The 19,445-nt window shown below is 37.8% G+C and overlaps 1 protein-coding gene across 3 annotated transcripts; it reads right to left on the reverse strand.

Annotated features, from left to right (window-relative positions):
• Positions 1 to 1,611: 1,611 nt before the first annotated feature.
• Positions 1,612 to 12,664, reverse strand: LOC105061059 (uncharacterized). 3 transcript variants are annotated; one of them, XM_010944992.4, is made up of 3 exons: positions 10,576 to 12,664; positions 3,063 to 3,188; positions 1,612 to 1,856 (listed from the first exon to the last, which is right to left on the reverse strand). In XM_010944992.4, exon 1 carries the CDS (start codon positions 12,550 to 12,552, stop codon positions 10,738 to 10,740), a length of 1,815 nt encoding a protein of 604 aa, XP_010943294.1. In that variant the 5' UTR covers positions 12,553 to 12,664; the 3' UTR covers positions 1,612 to 1,856; positions 3,063 to 3,188; positions 10,576 to 10,737. The 3 variants fall into 3 exon arrangements, with proteins under 3 accessions (XP_010943294.1, XP_029116522.1, XP_010943293.1); XM_029260689.2 differs by having other exon boundaries at positions 3,054 to 3,188; XM_010944991.3 differs by lacking the exon at positions 3,063 to 3,188.
• Positions 12,665 to 19,445: the final 6,781 nt, after the last annotated feature.

Raw genomic sequence — 19,445 nt, forward strand, 5'->3', positions numbered from 1 at the left:
ATGACAATCCCTAGTGACCTTAAACCTGGACTCTAGTACTGTTCTGTCATATCATAATCACTTGTATCATTGTCTCCAAATGAACGTAACCTAAGCTCTAAGCTTAGATGCCACTATGTCACATCCTATTGATCTTATATAAAGTTTTGATATCATTTCATAATCTTAGTGATCTTAAATCTAAGCTCTGATATCAAAATGTTGGAGATCATAACCTAAGCTCTGATACCATTCTATAATATTCAAATCACTTATATTATAATCCTTAATGATCATACCAGGATCGAACCGGAGACTTTTAGTGTGCAAGACCAACGTAATAACTACTACACCACGGTATCTATATTTCCCCAGCAATTTTTTTTTTTTCTATAATGTAATTATGTAGATTTAACCTATACATATCCTGCGGCGCTGAAGCCCCGATTCTTTCATAAAGTTTTCATTTCTCTTTGGAGAAAAAAAAATGTGGAGGGAAGTCCCCCATCCCAACTCCAAGAAACAAGAGGAACTACCTAGGCTTATCTGAGACGTGAAGCCAGCACTTTGGCCCGGGAAAGTCTAAATACCTCGGGTACACAAGGTAGTTTTCATGGAGCCAGCACCCACTGTGGTTCCAAGCGCCACTGCTTGCTCTACCAGCTGCTCCCAGGGAATTTTTTAGCCTGTGGCATTTCAGCAGATAAAAAGACGAATGACTTCCAACGAACAAACATATCCGATACTTTGGCTCATACAAAGCCGCTGAGATCAAGATTTCTACCGACATTATTCTGTGCAGACCAATTATTTTTTCAAACAATTGCATCATACCATTGTCAAATGCGAGCAGACTTGAAGGAAAAAAAAAAGTTCACATCAGCCAACATTACATGGAGTTTGATATATAACCGGATTGGATGCTATTCAACACCTGGCTTAGTCACGGTTCAATTTTCCCAAGAACAGATGTAAGTGCGAAGAACACTTGTGCCTTGTCTGCAAATTGGAAGCTCTGTTGTGAGGTAGGTTCAGCTGTTTCTTGGGGAAATAATCCATTCATAAAAGATCATAAACAGCAATGAAGCAGACTAATCATTCAAAGTTCTGCAACAAGTCTCATACAAGCTCCAGGGGATACCGCTCAACAAGCAACATAAGTGTTAGCGATCTCAGGATCTTCTATAAATGGCAATCTTTCAGTCCGCACGAAAAAAAATTTGTATCGAATAGAAAATAAGGATAGACCAAAAAAAACTTGCCTTGTGCAAGCCCGCTAAACTCCTGAAAGCTTGAGTCATTACAAATTATAATATATCAAAGGGGGCCCATGCGCCTGATAACCAACCCTGGAGCAACTTATTTCATGAACACCATCACAGACTAAAAAAGAGTAGCAAATGAAGAACAGCATCTTTTTACACCAACACTGGCCAAAGATCTATCCCACCATTGCTTTGCCCAAGGTCAGATATTGCACAAACAGCGAACTGATGTAAATCAGCAGACCATTTTCCTCTTTTAAAAGAGTAGCAAATCAAGAACAGCATCTTATTCCACCAGCACTGACAAAAGATCTATCCCACCATTGCTTTGCACAAAGTTGGATATTGCACAAACAGCGAACTCATGTAAATCAGCAAGACCATTTTCCCGTCTTTCGACGTAAATCTTACATTACATGCAGTGAAGTTTCCTACAACACTTTAATACAGTCAAAAGGTTTCAAACTGAAAGTACAGTTAATTAGTTCTGGAGCAGAATACATGCATCATTCGCATCACTCATTCAATTTGTAAGCTCAGAAGAAGACCAGCATCCACATGACAAAGAGGGACCTGCTACTGTAGCCAAACCATTTCCCACTGCGCTTCAACCTGCATCCAAAAATTAGTGAAAGTCAACACATCAGATATATTCATTACTGAAAACAAATAGATATGCAGCAAGTGTAAAGTTGATCAAAATCAACAATACAGTTTTAATGAGCCTGAGGACTACAAAATTTTTGCTTAATAAAGTGAATCAGGAACAGGAAATAGAACAAATAGTGACATACGAACGTGACCGATTTGGAAGAATCTTAAAAAGCAATATCAGAAAACCATACATCATCATACACTAGAAATAAAAATGTACTAACGTTGCATTGTAATGGGTGATTCTTTCTCAAGAAAGCAAAACTATATCGGTATTGGACATTGGAAATAGAACTCAGGTAATACAGGAACAAGTCTAATGACAGAGGAGCTTACAAAGTAACAAAAGAAAACATATTAAACACAATCAGAAATGGCCATAGAATCATTACTAAGTCAGTTATAGTTTCAATTTGTGGATGAAGGTACCAACCATGTGGCAATGGCATGCAGATGCTACAGCTTACAGGCACACATGCAGAGCTGTACGCCAGCTGCAAATTGGTGCTTGCACATGATGACGCCAATGCCTGACAAGCATTTGACATGGCACAATATGGTACATACGATGCCAGTGTCATGCCAGCATACAGCACTTAAAACCTTGTTTGCATTAACAAATGAAAAGTTAAAACCACATTTCATATACTATACAGAACAGTACAATGGTCACGACAGACTCGTTTTAAAGTTAGCAGAATCCTGCAATGATACGTGAGACTCCTTATAGCAACTAATAGAGATGGAGAATTTACTGAAAGACAAGTTTACACAAATGGGGCTTCGCATTTCCATATGGAATACTTCATCATGGTCACGGCACACCAAATTTTCATGAAAAACGTTATGCAATAATCATACACTGAGTTGCAGTAATTTTGAAGTTCACTTTACATGATACACTGAATTTTGCATCGTCATCATATTCATATGGTCCCCAACAAAATCAACTACCTCCCACAGCTTGAGAGACAACACAAGCACTTCCATCTAGCAATGAAACATGAAACAAATTCTACAAAAATGAAATGAGATTCACAAAGCTAATTTTACATAAATGGGATCTGGCTTGCTGGTTATGGTACTTGATGATGGGTACAACTTCAAGGTAAAGCTAACTGAAGATCAAGACTAATTGCAAAGAAAGCTTTATACCCACACCACCTTTGCAATAGTTGCTTCCAAAACATCCAATCACCATGTTAATGACTCTTCACATTGAAATCAAGAGAGGAAATTTTAAACGATGACCCAGTCACCATAACTGGAGAAAGAAGTTTATCTGATGTCCTGTAGACAAATGAGCAGTTGTCAGTGGAACCAGAAACAGTCAAAAGTTCAGACATTCCTCACAAAAATTTTATCCAACAAGTTAATGCAAACATGATGGCCTACATAATGGTTGTAAACACATACCGCTATTACACAATTTCATACATGTACCTCCACCAAGAAACACAGGAGAAAATGAAAAATCCTATCCTTGGGTTAGCAGCGAGATTTCATTCAGCCACCAATGGCCTATGTGGAGAATTAATTAGTCACTGACCTACTTTGGTCAGAGGATCTGGATATCGTTAAGAGGACCATCGCTACTGCAGCAATCACAATCTTGGAACAAAGATGATCTTTTTGTTTCAGTTTCAAGAGTTTCTGTAGATGAAAAGAACATCTCTTAAAATAGGAATTAACTGCACTAAGATCTTAGGAATTACCAGCCAATAATGTCAGCCTAACGGTACTGCCTCATTATAGTTTATTTACCTTGCTTTTCCATTTATCATTATTCCATACTGTCCTGAAAGGATTCCTAACTAATGAGATAGATGGACTGCCACTTTGATCACTAAAGGGGTCTGCTGCAGCTGAGACAGGGATTTTGTCATTTGCACATGTTTGTCTTCCTTCTCCTACATCACCTGCAATTTTCTTTTCCTTTAGTTCCATTATTTTCATTTTTGTCTATATTTCTCCTGCCATTTTTCAACTCTCTTCCCTCATCTATTTGTCCAAAATATCCTAAACAAGGTTTGCCATGGTAACATGTACTGACCATAGCATGGATGGGAGTGAGAAACAAGTGTTGTAAGCCTGTATACAGGATGTGTACCATACCGTTCCGAATAGATAACTTATCAATACGATTCTCCATATTGATTTTGTGGACCTTAATCCTAAATTTGTCAGAACAATGTAGAATCAAATTTGATTAGCATTCTGGTTCTTAGAACCTCTTTTCGAAAGAAACCTAGTTTCCTCTCTTTTCTATGGCTCAAAATCCCCTCTTTCCGCTTCTAAACATTAAAATTTGCTGTTTAAACCTGTCAAATTCATAGCCTCGCAACAAACATTCCAGCAAATATATATCACATCAAGAAAATGAAATTCTAAATTTCAAACAGATCCTCTCTCAAAATTTATTTCTCATAAAACAATATTTTTTTAGTCTTTTGCTTCAAGTATACGCAAACATGAAACATAGTAAATATTTCACCTCTTTATAACTATCTTTCTCCTTGAAGATTAAAACTTCTCATACACACCATGCTTTTTCCGTTTTACTTCAATCAATGATATTTAAGATGAGCCCCACCAAGGAGAGAGGGTAAATGACGAGTTCCCACTATCCTGAAATAATGTCCCATCTGACATCCTGAAGAACTGATTTCTCCATCCCTATAACCTCTCATGCATATAGGACATTGGATTTCGACTAATATCTAACTAGATGCAGGCCTCTCTCTGTGTGTGCATATACATACATAAATGGTATGAAACACACACATGCATATAGGCTATCTATCTTAGTTGCTGTCTCTTAATTTCTCTCTCAATTAAATATTTCCCCATTTTCTCCCCCCCACCAAATAAAAGGCCCGCCACTCAACTCTAATTCCCAGAGTATCACTTCCCAGACATCTCTCTGCTCCCACACATTACATCACTACCCTTTGGACTTGGGGGAAAAATGTTTTGTATACACTCTTTACACACACCCCTTGCCTTTTTTCATCTTTACCATTCAAATCTCTATAACAGTATCCTCAATGGACTTGGGGAAAAATAAATATGGCATGAGGATACTGTTCTTCATGTGCAGATGGTATGTTGAGAATGCATATGAATTGGATCATTGTCTGTCCCTCATTATCTATTTTTTATCCTAAAGATCAGCCACGATAAGAGCATACAACATTAAAAAAAAAAAAAAAAAAAACTTGAAAGCTGGATTATTCAATGACATCAGAAGGGTTCACACACAACTTGTGTGGAGTTTATAAAGGGAAAGATTAACCAAACAAGGCAGTCAGAATTACTAAAGACGATATCATTCTGTCTATCAAACGGCAGGTAGCATATAGAAAGAGAGGCAGCATCAATTAAATGCACAAACATGGGGACCACTGTTGCATTTATTGGTTACCACATAATATTTACTAAAAAAAAGAAGATTCTGAGAAAATTTTGATCAAGGCATACATTTCAAGTTCCTCTTCTTCAAATGGAGGAGAGGAATAGAAGATGGTAGCATTCCTGATCAGTGATTCTAGACTACAACAATTAGCAAAGTCCTAAATCTGAATTTCTGTTGCAAGAGACCATATATGGATCTAAAAAACATGCCAGCAACCTGAGAATGGGCTGGCTGTGCATTTCTTTATTTTTTTGGGGGCTTGTTTGCATATTCCTACTAGATTGGGCTGGAAATCCTGTAGGATTCGTGAATTGGGCCATCCATTTAAGCAATGGCTTTTTATCAACCAAATACCACCCAGCCTAAATCCTATGAGAAGAGAAAAAAAGACCTCCATAGGCTTTTTTTCTTCCTGAAGCCCAAAGGGTAACATCTGGGCTGGGTTTGGATGGGCTCTTTGAAAATATAAGCTAGATGAGCCAACAGACCTGATTCCTACAGAATTTTCAGCCCTATCCTATACGAATATCCTAACAGGCCCTTAATGGGATAATTTTCCAAGCATGGGAAGAAATTAAAAAATAAAAAAGAGGAGACAAAAAAAGTTGGAAAGAAGGAAAAAATAGCCCAACCCAACTGTCTTTTGTGTCCCTTTATCATGGTAAAGGTGTAATAAAGGATGGTCAACCAGCTGAAACACCACTGCATTGGTTGGCTATCACTTACTACATCTTCACTGACAATGGAGACAATGGACCAAACAAATGAAAAAAAACACAGCCCAAACAAAAAAACCAGACCCAGTCTTTTAACACCACAAAAAATATGCAACATATTTAAACATTCAATCTTCAATAAAATGGAACTTTAAGAGTGAGATTACATAATACATAATGGTTCAGAAGACATCACCAATCTTCATAGCCCTATTTATCTCTCTATGATGGAATGTAACCCTATGAGTTTGATAGGTAAATATAAGTAAAGATGAGGTACAAACATGAAGATCCAACAAAACTAATACAATCAAGAAGCAAACTGGGTGGTTGAGATATGGCATACATAGTGCATATGTGGTATGTAGGTGTATATATGGGCACCTATGCCGTTTGTATTTCAAAGTATGTAAAACTAGATATAATGCATAAAGTAAGATACAAATAAGCTAAAAAGGAAGCAGATAGGATATTTCAGGGGAAAAAGGTACAATGTATGTATCCTATTCCATACTTATTTGAGACCTTATTCTAGTATACTATGTTGTATTAACCAAAAAATAACAATATTTCGACCAACTAAGCTCAAAATAAAAAAAAAAAGCTAATGCAATGAAAAAAATTACAAATTATCAAATGATAAATGACTAAAAATGAGCAAAAAAGATGAATGACATTACCTAACCAGCAAACAAGATATGGTAATTACATTATTAATTTTCAAAAATATGCCCGAAGAACAATATTCCTTTTAGGAAGGTGAGGTGACATCCATCATCATCAGAATTTTGTTTGCTTGAGCTTCTAATATGCCCGAAGAACAATATTCCTTTCAGGAAGGTGAGGTGACATCCATCATCATCAGAATTATGTTCGCTTGAGCTTCTTGGGCCTATGGATGTATTTGTTGGCCCGCTATGCAGCTACATGAAGTGCATGTTAGAATACTGGAACCATGCACCCTGTCCTCACCATTCAACGCTTGTCATGATAAATATTAATTTGTCCTATCACCTACCTACCAATGGAGGCCACATGCCCAGGCTTATGGCAGCCAAAATGGGTCCATGCTCGCTCATATCCACAATGCTGGTGCATTTTGGAGTGAAATTGACCTAGCATGGACTTGAACACATGGTACAGGAGTATTATGATGATACCTTATTAGCATAATGTGTTGTACCATACAGACCAGTATGTCATGGTAGCTAATTCCCTGGATACAACCATATTACATTATCCCTGCCCCCACCCCCAACTCCCAGCCCCCAAACAGACAAGCAAAATAAAAATGATAGCGAATCATAAGAAATTATGATAATGGACACGGTATAACATTGTTGGCAACATTAACTGTGTTGTATGTTGCATGTACCAATCAAGCAATATATGTTAAGTCTACTTGAATGATGTAGCTAAGATCAAGGTTACTAAATGCGAAGTTATCAAGATTAAACAATTGCACAAGGTCATCTAGGATTTGTGAAAGAACACACTTATAAGATACAAAACCATCCAAACTGTGAGTTTAGTTGCTTTAAACTCATAAATCCATCAACTCAAACATAAAGCGCCAATGATCCACTGATTTTCTTCATCATCCAAGCAAGCTAATAATCATCATATATAAAGAAGACTGTACCATAAAGTTGCTCAAGTTCAATATCCCTCATGGTCTCTGAACTCCTAACTGCTTACCGATATAAGCTTGTGCAGAAATTACCGTTCAGGTTGTGATGGTCTGAAGGGAAAAAAAACCTTGGATACAATTTGGATTACCCACTTTGCACCAGTCCTTTATTACCAAATTGCTTCTTTAATTCAATAATGCTATAACATGTTAAGAGCTGCTTGCACATTACCTATGATGCCCCTGTTTGACTACTCTAAACCCGAGGAAATCCTTGGTTTCAGGTCCTCAAAAAATTTCCAAAGATTAATTACCAAGGTGGTTGCTTTGGTCATACTTACTGTCCTATACTTAACCATGACATCAGTCTACCGAATAACCTGGTGATCCACAAACTCCTGACATCAGGCCCCTCTGCCTTCTGAAAGTTTTCCAGGTACCATGCACATTTTAAACAGAAACTTTGATATGAGAAGGATTTTGGCCCTTGTCCCTAATAGGCAAGTTGATTCTTTCTGAAACTGCACCCTATATCAGTTGTTCCACCAAGTACAAGATAATTTAAAGATTCAGATAGGAAAAAAAGGTTTAATGAACTCCTCCATATATTGCCAAGCTGGCAAGCCAACTTCACGAGACAAGCTAATGCTAAGAGTAATACCCTTCAAGATGATTGAATTAATCATTGACCTATATATGATCATTTAGATTGTTTGCGACTGAATATGTTGTCTAAATAAAGTCATATGGAGTTTATACATCAGAAAAGCCAGTTTAATTTGAATGTTGTTCGAATAGCACCCAAAATCATCCTTGTCTACAGTAAATTGACCCATAGATATTGTGGCACAGGTCAGTTAGCACCACTCAGTAGCACTTTAAAGGTATCTGCAAAATAAACATGAGAAAAAGGATATTTTTGCAATAACCAGACATGCATGTAGCCAATGACATAAAATCAAAGAAACCCAACAATGCAAAAAACTTATGTTGACTATAGTCAAAGCATATATGCACATATACATATATAAACATAATATTTAAGTACAATCTAAGGGATAAAATATTCAAAATTAGCATAGTAATGAGACACAACTACAATTGGATGGAACTGATGGACCTTAAGCGGTAGCATGCCTGCAGATTATCTCATCATAACATTCATTTTTCTTGATGGATTTTGCTCCAACAAAATCTAGAATTTTAACTTTAAGATCAAACTGGATTCTCACCTCTACCTCAAGAAAACTTCATCTCGAAAAATGCTTTTAATAAGCAGGCTTTACCTCTACCTGCAAGTCAATTATTAACCTTGAGTACTCACATACGCACCTCATTTACCTTTAATTGTTAGCACCTTCTTCAAATAGTTATTGCCTTTCAAATGCTCATTATCTCTTGATACATTTATGTCCGCAACATTCCATGAGTTAGAACACATTTCCATTGTTTATCCATCAACTTAAGGAGTTCTCACTGACCTCTCCTGTGTCCATTTTCTCACTCTATCATAACAAATGCTCTGCTTCTATTATCTCTGTTAACTTTCAGTATATCTGACAAACTAACTGTAAATGTACTTATAGTTTCAGAAAACAGCAATCATAGAATATTTATCATGTTTCGAACTTGTGTCAAACTTTCCAAGGCTTTCAAACTATCTAGTCAAATTTGACTTATAAAAGGAAGTACACGTATAAGGAATAACTATGAAGCCAAATACTCCAAAAACATACAAATTCTTTAGAAGCTTGAGGCACAGAGCCAGCACTCAGCACTCTAACTAGGGATATAATATATCAGCAGCAGAGATGTAGGAAGGAAGTGTGATAGTACAAAACAATGACCAAACTTTGGAAAGAAGAGTTGCCATCTCATTGTAAGATAAGGTTATCAACAATTATTGCATATGTAATGAAAAGCAAGTATCATAGATCTAAATATAGGAAGTAAACACCAATATTAAAACATAAAGAAAAAAAACCAAAGAGCAGTGAATTAACAAATGCTGCTGCAACCAACATAAAAATGTTTTACAACTTCAGCAAAAAATTTCAAAAATAATAATAAATGAAATTTCTTGGATTTCCAAATTGAGCAACCCATCATATAAAGATTCTCAAAAAATAAGAAGATTCTCTAACCATCCTGAACAAGGAATCTCACATATCATTGTTATTCCAATAAGTGGTATCAGAAGTCCAAATGACTAAAAGATTTTCATTGAAGAAAGCTCAAGTTGCATGCGTAAAGAATAGGGCTGAAACTGGATCGGATACCACTATACCCATATCCATATTTGTTTTATTCGATGAATATATATACGGATATGGATATTAGTCAGATGCAAAAATTCATACCACAATTGTTTTAAATAGATACAGATGCAAATTGGATATTGAAAGTATGGATGTAAATACTGATATAAGTCGGATAATTAAACTTTATAGCCATGAAATCAAAGATATTATCAGGTGGATGGTAAATCAAGTTAATAGCATAGTAATGTGGTGGTATATTTTCCTTAAAAATTCATGTGTTATATAACATTAAATAGTACAAATAAAATCAGATATTCAAATACAGATCGAATAGTCGTCTATCCATGTCCATATCCATTTTTCTTTGACAGATATATGTATGAATATGATATTAGTCGGATTCTATCCATATTTGGATAGATTTGGATACAAAAATGGATATGACTAGATATCATCCGGTTCATTTTCACCCTTAATAAAGAATGCATTAAGCATTGAGAATAAATCAATTTGATAAATTATGATTACATCGTGCTTTTAAAATTGCACGAAAAGGTTACAAGATGCGTTTCAGATCAAGCACAAAAATCACAAAGCAAAATTACAAATAAGCGAAGCATCAAAAATACAGATTCCAGTGACAAGGAAGACTTACATATCTAAAATGATAGCAACAACAGGCCCCTGCAAGCATCCTCTGCACATGTGTTCCATGGGCGTGAAACTACTAAGTCTAAAACATAAATAAGACTGACATCATGCTTGTCTAGGAATTGTTGATCTCCTTCCTACCTAAGAAATTCACTAAGGTCCCATCTTACTCGGACGATAAATGCCGCCTCTTTGAATGCTCAACCTCTCGCGACTTGCTTCTTTGCCTTGATGATCGTCCTCTATCCCAGTCATCATCATGCTCCAATTCACGGTCCCTGTGCCTGTAGTGATCCCCATGGCGATCTCTGTCATCCCGATACCTATCCCTCTCCCTCTCTCTTTCCCTCTCCCTTTCCCTCTCTCTATCCCTGTCCCTCTCCCTTTCTCTCTCCCTCTCCCTCTCCCTATCTCTGTCCCAGTCACGATCTCTCTCCCTACCCATTTCTCTTTCATCACGATGCCTCCTTTCTGACCACTCCTGCCCAGGACCCATATCCTTATCCCTCTCATGCCTTCTGTCTGAAGCCCCCGACCAATCCCGATCAGGACCCCTATCCTTCCCATGGCTTCCTTCTCCATACTGCTGGTCCGAAGCAGCATCATCCCCATAACTTGACTGCTCTTCACCTCCCCATCCACCCATGCTGGGATCCGGCCACATCCCAACACCAGCAGCAGCCATCCCTCCCCTTCCGAAGAAGGCTGGGTTCACATGAGGAGCCACAACTGGTGGAAATGAAGGCATCAGTCCTGGGAATGGAGCTGCAGTTGGTCCTGCAGGAAACCCTCCATATGCACCACCCATTCTCCCCATGGCTGCTCCATACCCAGTTGGATCAAAACCTTGACCAAGCATGGCACCAGGGTGTAGCACTGGAGGAGGTGGAGCGACCATCCCACCATTTCCCATAATTCCTCTGCCACCTACCGGCCCCATCCTGTTCCTCATATTCCCCATCGGTCCTCGATTTCCCATTCCACCCCTCCCCCAATTGCCACCACCACCCCTCCCATAATTCCCACCAGATGGGGCCCCTCCCCCTCCTCTGCCCTTCTGAGCTAGTCCTGATGATTGGGCTGTCATCTGCTGATTCTTTACTTGAGCATCCCCCATCCGACGAACAGTGCCTGGGGATGCAAATGCCACGACGCAGGGCCTGCCATTGAACATATGCCCATTCATCCGTTCCTTGCATGCTGCTGCAGCCACTGGATCATAGAAATCAACCTGGCAGTACCCCTTCGACTTCCCACTCGCCTTCTCATCGAAGAACTTCACCTCCTTCACCTGCCCGTACTTGCTGAGCTCTGCCTCGAGATCAGCATCCGTTGTCCACCAGTGAAGCTCCCCGACGAAGAGAGTAGTCCCCCCAGCTCCTTCTCCTCCTCCATTAACGCTCCCTCCTCCCACTGCCGCTCCTCCGCCTCCTCCCTGCCTCGCCTCACCTCCAAAGCCACTCCCTTGCCTTCGATAACCCTCGTTCCCATATCCAGAGTTCCCCGTTTGCCCCTGGAACCCACCGGGTCGACCAGAAGACTGCCCTAACTCGGGCCTACTTCCAGCCGGCGGCGGCGCTGGGGGCCGCGCCGCCGCCGCCAACTCCCCGCCTCCCCTGAACCCTTGCTCATGAAAACCACCAGATCCATCCACTGGTCTCTCGATCTTCGGCTCGCCAGCGATCCCGGGGATCTGGACCTTCTCTGGCGCATTTCCGGACGGCGGGACCGGCGCAGGCGGGGGCGGCGGCGGTGCGGGGTTGATCCTGTTCCCCTCCTCCCTCGGATACCCCCTGGGCTCGTCGCCCCGCTGGACGGAGTGGAGAAGGCCCTCCCCGACGTTGACATCGTTGTAGAGGTCGTCGTAGTCGTCCTCCCCGTAGAACTGCTCCTCGTCCTGGACGGCGGAGATCGCCTCGTTGCGGTGGAACCCATCGCGGTCTCCGACACCTCCGGCGAAGCCCTGCCCGCCGGGCTCCATGGCTAAAATCCTCGGCTACGACTACGCTTAGGGTTTCGAAAAGGAAGGGTGAAGAAACCCTAATCCCTTGGTAGGCTTTCCAGAAGGTACGAGGGTGGTAGAAGAGGGGATCCCATTTCATTTCAATAGTAATTTGATCTTTATTATTGTCAGTGACGTGTCGCCATTCGGTCACGAGGAGAGGAGCGGAGCGGTCTTTGGCTCGCCATCTGTCGTCTTTCGACCGATCTGGACCGTCCGTTGGATGGACACCAAGATGGTTGTGCGCCGCCGGAGTTTTGCTGTTTCTGCATTGTGTGGGATCTGTTGTTTGATGGCTAACAGCAACATTACTGCCATGGAAACGGATTTGACCGTCTTAGTTGAATCAACTGGGACCCACGCAATGAGAATCCCTACGGAATTGGTATGGTCTGAGACTTGCGCGGTCGATTTTGGGATGGTTGGCTGCAAATTATAGCGAAGTATCAGCTTGAAAAATCCAGTGAAGTTGAGCTCGATTTTGTATAGAAATTGGATCTGTTAGTCTGTTTGATCCATTTTCTTCTAAAACTCTATCTTAGTTTTGGCCTAAATTCCATCTATAAATTCATTGGATCACATGATAGGAAAAAAAAAAATTATAGAGACTTTTTTTTTTCACATTTCAAAGAATTTCAGTTGAAAGAGATTGAATTGATATGGGTCTTATTTAAATAAACTATGTAATTCATAATCCAACGAAAATTCTATCTTTAATCTTGCTGGATTTCTCAAACATATCCTCGTTGTGTCAAAAATATCTTTCCACTTTGAACCTACCTACAAGGGGCAAGAGATTCCTACTTCATATGAAAATAGAAACATATTTAATATCCATTAAGTTTTAAAATAATGGGCAACAATTTCATGCTCCTGATGTGCACTAGATCACTACATTCCAAGAGTCATCACTTATTTCTTTTTCATTATATTTGTAAATTTTATGAGTCAATATCTTCAACTTAACAAGCAAAGTTCTTGTAATTATAAATAAATAAAGTTCTCGAGCAATTAAGCAAGATCAATATCCGAACAGCTAACTGTGGTCTCTCCTTCATTATTTGATCATCGGTAAACATCTAAGTAAATCTTTTGAATTATGTTAATTATGTTTGTCGCCAAGGTTGACGACCTATTATGTTAAATTAATTTGTTGAAATCCTATTATGTTAAATTAATTATTTTTTCGTAAACAATATTTTAACTTTTTTGGAATCATATATAGCATCATTATCAAAATAGATTTCATAAAATATAAAATAAATTGTATAACCATCTGGACATTGTGAAATGAAAACTTAGTTTTTTTAGGGGCATGCTACCAATCAACAGATTTTGATTTACAATCAAGTGCTCAACTATGTAGTAAAAAAATATCATAAGAGTATCAAAACTATTATCAATGAATCTTTGGTAGAAATTAATTTTCATTATCAAATACTCCTTTCAGTTAATCTTTTAGAAATCCCTCCTTAATTGACGGACTTCATACTTTGCCTAACTATGGCAATGAGTTCAGTATTCCACTCCTCACCTCTCTTTATTTTACACAGAAACATCATGGTCACTTTCTTTTATGCGAATAGTACTAGCATTGTAGCATGAGAAAGAAGGACAGGAGAAAAAAAAAATATTTTACAGAGATAAAGAAACACAAAATAAAAAATGAAAATGAAAATAAGGACTCCACTCCTTGCCATGTCCTATCTCTTGCGGTTGAAAAATCATGTTCATCTAGTATATTCAGAAGTACAAAAGCTTTTTTTTTTTCTAAAACTAGATTTGAGGGGGTAACTTAGTTTTTCTCGTGATTAAGAGATCTAATAAGTAGGACAAAGTTAATATGATCCCATTTTAATTCAAATAACGTGATTGTACCTTTATTTTCTTTATGTTCCACATGACAAGCTCAGTAGTTTCTGGTGTCTATGTTTGGAGTAGTATTCTAATTCGATAGATTATACCTCATTTGTTGAACCATAAACTCGTAACTTTTGTTAAGTTTGTTTAATAAAATAAACTATAATTAAATATTATATTATTAGATAAAGACTCCTACTCCCTCTCCATCTAATATTTTCTTCTCCAATCCTATCTAGTGAGAATAGGAGTTAAGACCACAAATCATCACCTACATAGATTTTGAACCAACACCTTTAACCACGGCATCATGCAATTAGCTTCCATATTATCAAAGAAACAAACAGCATCTTGTCATTTAGATAAAATAATATTTTACCATATAGATAAAAGGAGAGAAATACATACATACATACATACATACATGCATGCATGCATGATGCATGTATACATACATACATACACAGATATATATGACCAATTTCAACACCATGATTCATCATTTCATTAGTTTACACAAAATAAAATACCTTATGGTGAGAAGTGGCCTGCCCATTCTCTCCATCTAATATTTTTCTCTTCAATCACATGATTCTAGGAGCTTCAAAAAAAAAAAATCTATATTCAGTTCAACCAACTAATACGTAATTTAAGATGGACTGAATGACCCATAATATCCAATTTCAAAAAATCACATCAATTGATTGACCCATACTCTCTCTATCTTGTGCCATTTCACTTCTCTCTCCTCCTTTATCTCTTCTAAGCTCCTATAGAACTTCTTGAGAAAAAAACATAATATAAATATGAACGTGTAAAGAGAGCGAAAAGGAGAAGGCCTCTGCTATGATTTCGAAAGTACCTCATAGAGTAGAGAATGGTTTGTGGAAAAGATCAAAATAAAATCTTGATTTGGTCGGATCGTATGGTGCTGGAGCATCCGGCGTACCAAAGGAAGGCAACCAAAAAAAAATGTGCATCTTTCGCCTTTAAGGGGTTCATTAGAGAGCAGCCATGCGAAAGGCGTAGAGATGACTCGACCATGGGTGTAGGTGGTTCAAGATGCTTGGAGGTTTCGATGGAAAACCTCTAGGGCCATGAAAGAAGGGCTGCATTGGAGGAAAGCTTCTCCTAAGTTGTAGCTTTTACGGATGAAGATATAAATCAAATTAGCCGAAAGTGGAAGATAGCCATCATTAGTAAGTTTCTGAGAAGAGGACTTCTAGTTGAGTTTATTCAAAGAAAAATGAAGAACCAATAGAATATTGAAGGTGATTTTTAAGTTCTTCCACTCTCTGAGGTAGTGTTAATATTTAGTCTTCCACAATGATCCCTTTCTCGACAACTCCTAGCAATGGAGGGATGGAAACTAAAATTCTATCCTGATGAAGACCAAACACGGCATGCATCTATATGGCTTAGGCTTCCAGATCTAACATTAGAGGTATGGGATGAAGCAATGATAATGAAAATAGCAGCGGCAACAGGAAAACCCTTTTTCCTTAATGGATGGACAACTTCAAATATTTGGATGGGATTTGCACGAGTCCATGTACAAATTGATCTAATGAAGAGTATATGTCTAAGAACGAGGGTGTCAATGAAAGAAGAAATTTTTTGGTAAGAGTTCATTTACGAAGACTTATTGGAGATCTATTATCATTATGGAAAAATGAAATTAGGAACAAAGGAATGCCACTATGGTGGAAAAGCTAGGAAGCAGAAGGACAAACAGTTATATAGACCTTGGATCAGGGTGATGAGAATGCCTTTTGTTGCCCAAAGATGGCTATCCAAGAGTGGAGGTGAATTGGATATTTAAAAAATTTAAAAGACAGTTGTGTAGAATAAGTACTTAATGAGATAAATTAAAAGATATGCAATGAATGAGAATAGTAAAGGAATAAGTACACAATCATAAACACTATAATTTTATAGTGATTCGGTGCCAAACTTAGTATCTACGTCCACTCCCCAAGTAAATCACTTGAAAATTCAACTATAATCACGAAACTTGATTACAGTTTAATTATTTTTTTTAAGTTCACAATCTAATCCAATTGGTTTTATCCTTGGCTCACCAACTACAACCTTACAACGATTGTTTTCTTGGGCTAACAATCTATGGAGAAAAATTTTGATTCAGGATCGAATCGTTAGGGAGCATCTAATTTTTTTTATAATAAGCTAATAAAAATTTTAACGTTTACCTGATACGCAGTGAAATAGGGATCAAATTCTCAAAGAATTCTGAATCCAAATTCTCATAAAGGTTGGAACGTACAAACCCTCTACTTCGCACGCACGTCAGGCTTCGCAGAAAAATGAGATGAAGCCACAGATCCTCGTACCTTCTCAAGGCAATAAGGAGGGGAGGATTGAGAGCATTGATGTAATGTCTCACACCTAAAAGTTGGGACATCAAGGGTCTCCATGCCAAGGGGTTTGGACGCCCAAATCTGCACGCCAAGGGAGAGAGACCGGTTCCCTCTCTTGCACGCCTCCTCTCTCTCTCTTTCTCACCTTAGTACATAATTCAATTGTTATGCTTTGATGGTTAGAGGTCTTCCCTATTTATAGATAATTTTTCATGATCCAATAGACTAGAAGTTCTAATTCAAATCAGCTTTGAATTAATCCTTCCCTTATCTAACAAGAAATCTTATTTAAGATAGGATACATGTCTAATTAGGCGCCCTCATGCACCCACGCCTACACCCAAAAGTGAGGTGGCAATAACCAGCACCGCATCTCCTTTTGGTCAGCCATGAGGAGAGAGAGTCTCAGTAAAAGTGGACTCTAAGGATCTAATCCAAATATGGATCAATTTGAATCCAATTCGAATCTGATTCGAACGAATTTGGAATAGGTTGTCAATCCCAAACTGTTTAGAATTTAGAATCAAGTCTAATTTAGATTTTCAATCCAATTAAGTCTAATTAAATCAGATCTAATCTAAAATTAATTAGTACTTAAATCCAATCTCTTATAAACTCCTTAGATTATAGATCAAATCTTGTTCATCTTCGAAATTAAACATGAACCTCATGTCTAGTGCTAGCTAGGCATAGTCAAATATTTAATCCCATATGACCACAACTTAATTCTCAATTAAGTTAATCTATTTGTTTAATCAAGTCATGTGCTTCCAAATTGAATATATAGACTTAGGTCAATTCTTTCCTATATTGCTTGACTTTATGCGTGACTCTATAAATTCGAACACTAAGCTGGTAGCACAGGAACCGTTTCCTTTACTAATCAAAGTTATCATCTAGCAATGGTTCTCGATGTCCGAATGAGTTGAATATTTACAAGACAATATTCAACAACCTATGCATATGGTTACCGCATAATTCATTCTTCGATTTTGAATGCTTTAGGATGATCTAAGGTTAAACTGTTAATCCTAAAAGCATCATCCATATTATATTCTAACCTTTCAAATCCATCATATGAATTATCTTGATCATGATTTTACTAAATTGAAATACAGTGATGCATTAGCTCCTATGATCTGGCGGGGTCAATCCCATCTTTATCCATATATAGACTTCGCATGTACTTGACTGTACCTAGTAGCCTTTCGTTACTGCATTAGAAATATAGATAGTCCGATACCAAAGCACAGTGAGTTGCTTACAAGTCACTATGATTATCTCAGATCTGAGAGATACTTATGACCATATATTTTGCAAGCTGCTCTCGACAACAAAGCGCTTAGTAGGTGAGTCATCTGTTCAGTAATAATGTACTCCTACATCTTATCTGTATGCCATACTAGTGTCTCCACACTTCTTGATTAAGAGGACAAACAACCTATATGGCACACAATAATTTTTACTCGATAAACATCATTATCTTTTAATGACATATCATTTGATCATCAATATGTTTAAGAATTATACGATAAATCTTTCTTTATCGATTACTTTATAGTTTTAAGGACTTCATCACAACACAAGAGTTCTAGCAAGAAAGATGTAACTTTGTGATGAAAGATATCAAAATAATTTTTATTTATTAATAAATTATATATATATATTATAAAATAAGTACAATCGTTCAAATGATTAATTTTAGGATACATTTCTTAACAACTCCCGCTTGAACTAAAGTCAATTGGGGTAGTATCTTATACCCATCTTCCACTTGTGATCATCGAACTCTTTGACCTTGAGAGTTTTAGTGAAGGGGTCAGCTATATTTTTCTTTTCATTGATCTTTTAAAGCTCAACATCACCTCGATCTACAATCTCACGTACAAGGTGATAGCGACACAAAACATACTTAGTATGTTGGTGTGATTTTGGTTCTTTCACTTGAGCTATGACTTCAATACTGTCATAGTACAGTAAAACAGGACCATCTACTAAAAGTGTTACTTCAAGCTCGATGATAAACTTCCGCAACCACACCACCTCTTTTGCAACATCGGATACAGCAATGTATTCTGCTTTGCATACAGAATCGGCCATAATATGTTGCTTGAAACTCTTCTAGCATATTGCACCTCTATTTAAGATAAATACGTAGCCTGAAACGCTTTTACTATCATCATAGTTTGACTAAAAATTGAAATCAATATATCTCATAAGTTTCAAGTTAGTATCCCCAAAGATAAGCTATTAGTTCTTAGTATTTCTTAAATACTTTAAGATTATCTTCACAACCTTTCAATGATTCTCATCCAGATCAGACTGATACCTACTCACTACCACTAGTAAATAGGCCATATCCAGTCTCGCATACGTCATGGCGTATATGATAGATCCCACTGTCGAAGTATATAGAATCCTACCCATACGCTCTCTCTCTTGAGAGATTGTTGGACAACCCTTCTTGGAGAGAGTAATCTCATGACCTATTGGAAGATAGCATTTCTTGAAATTTTTCATATTGAACCATTTTCAACATGGTATCGATGTACGTAGATTAGAACAATCCAAGCAATCTTCTAGATCTATCTCTATAGATCTTTATCCCTAGGATGTAGGATGCTTCTCCCAAAT

Source organism: Elaeis guineensis, chromosome 1 (assembly GCF_000442705.2).
Source record: "Elaeis guineensis isolate ETL-2024a chromosome 1, EG11, whole genome shotgun sequence".
NCBI lineage: Eukaryota > Viridiplantae > Streptophyta > Magnoliopsida > Arecales > Arecaceae > Elaeis > Elaeis guineensis.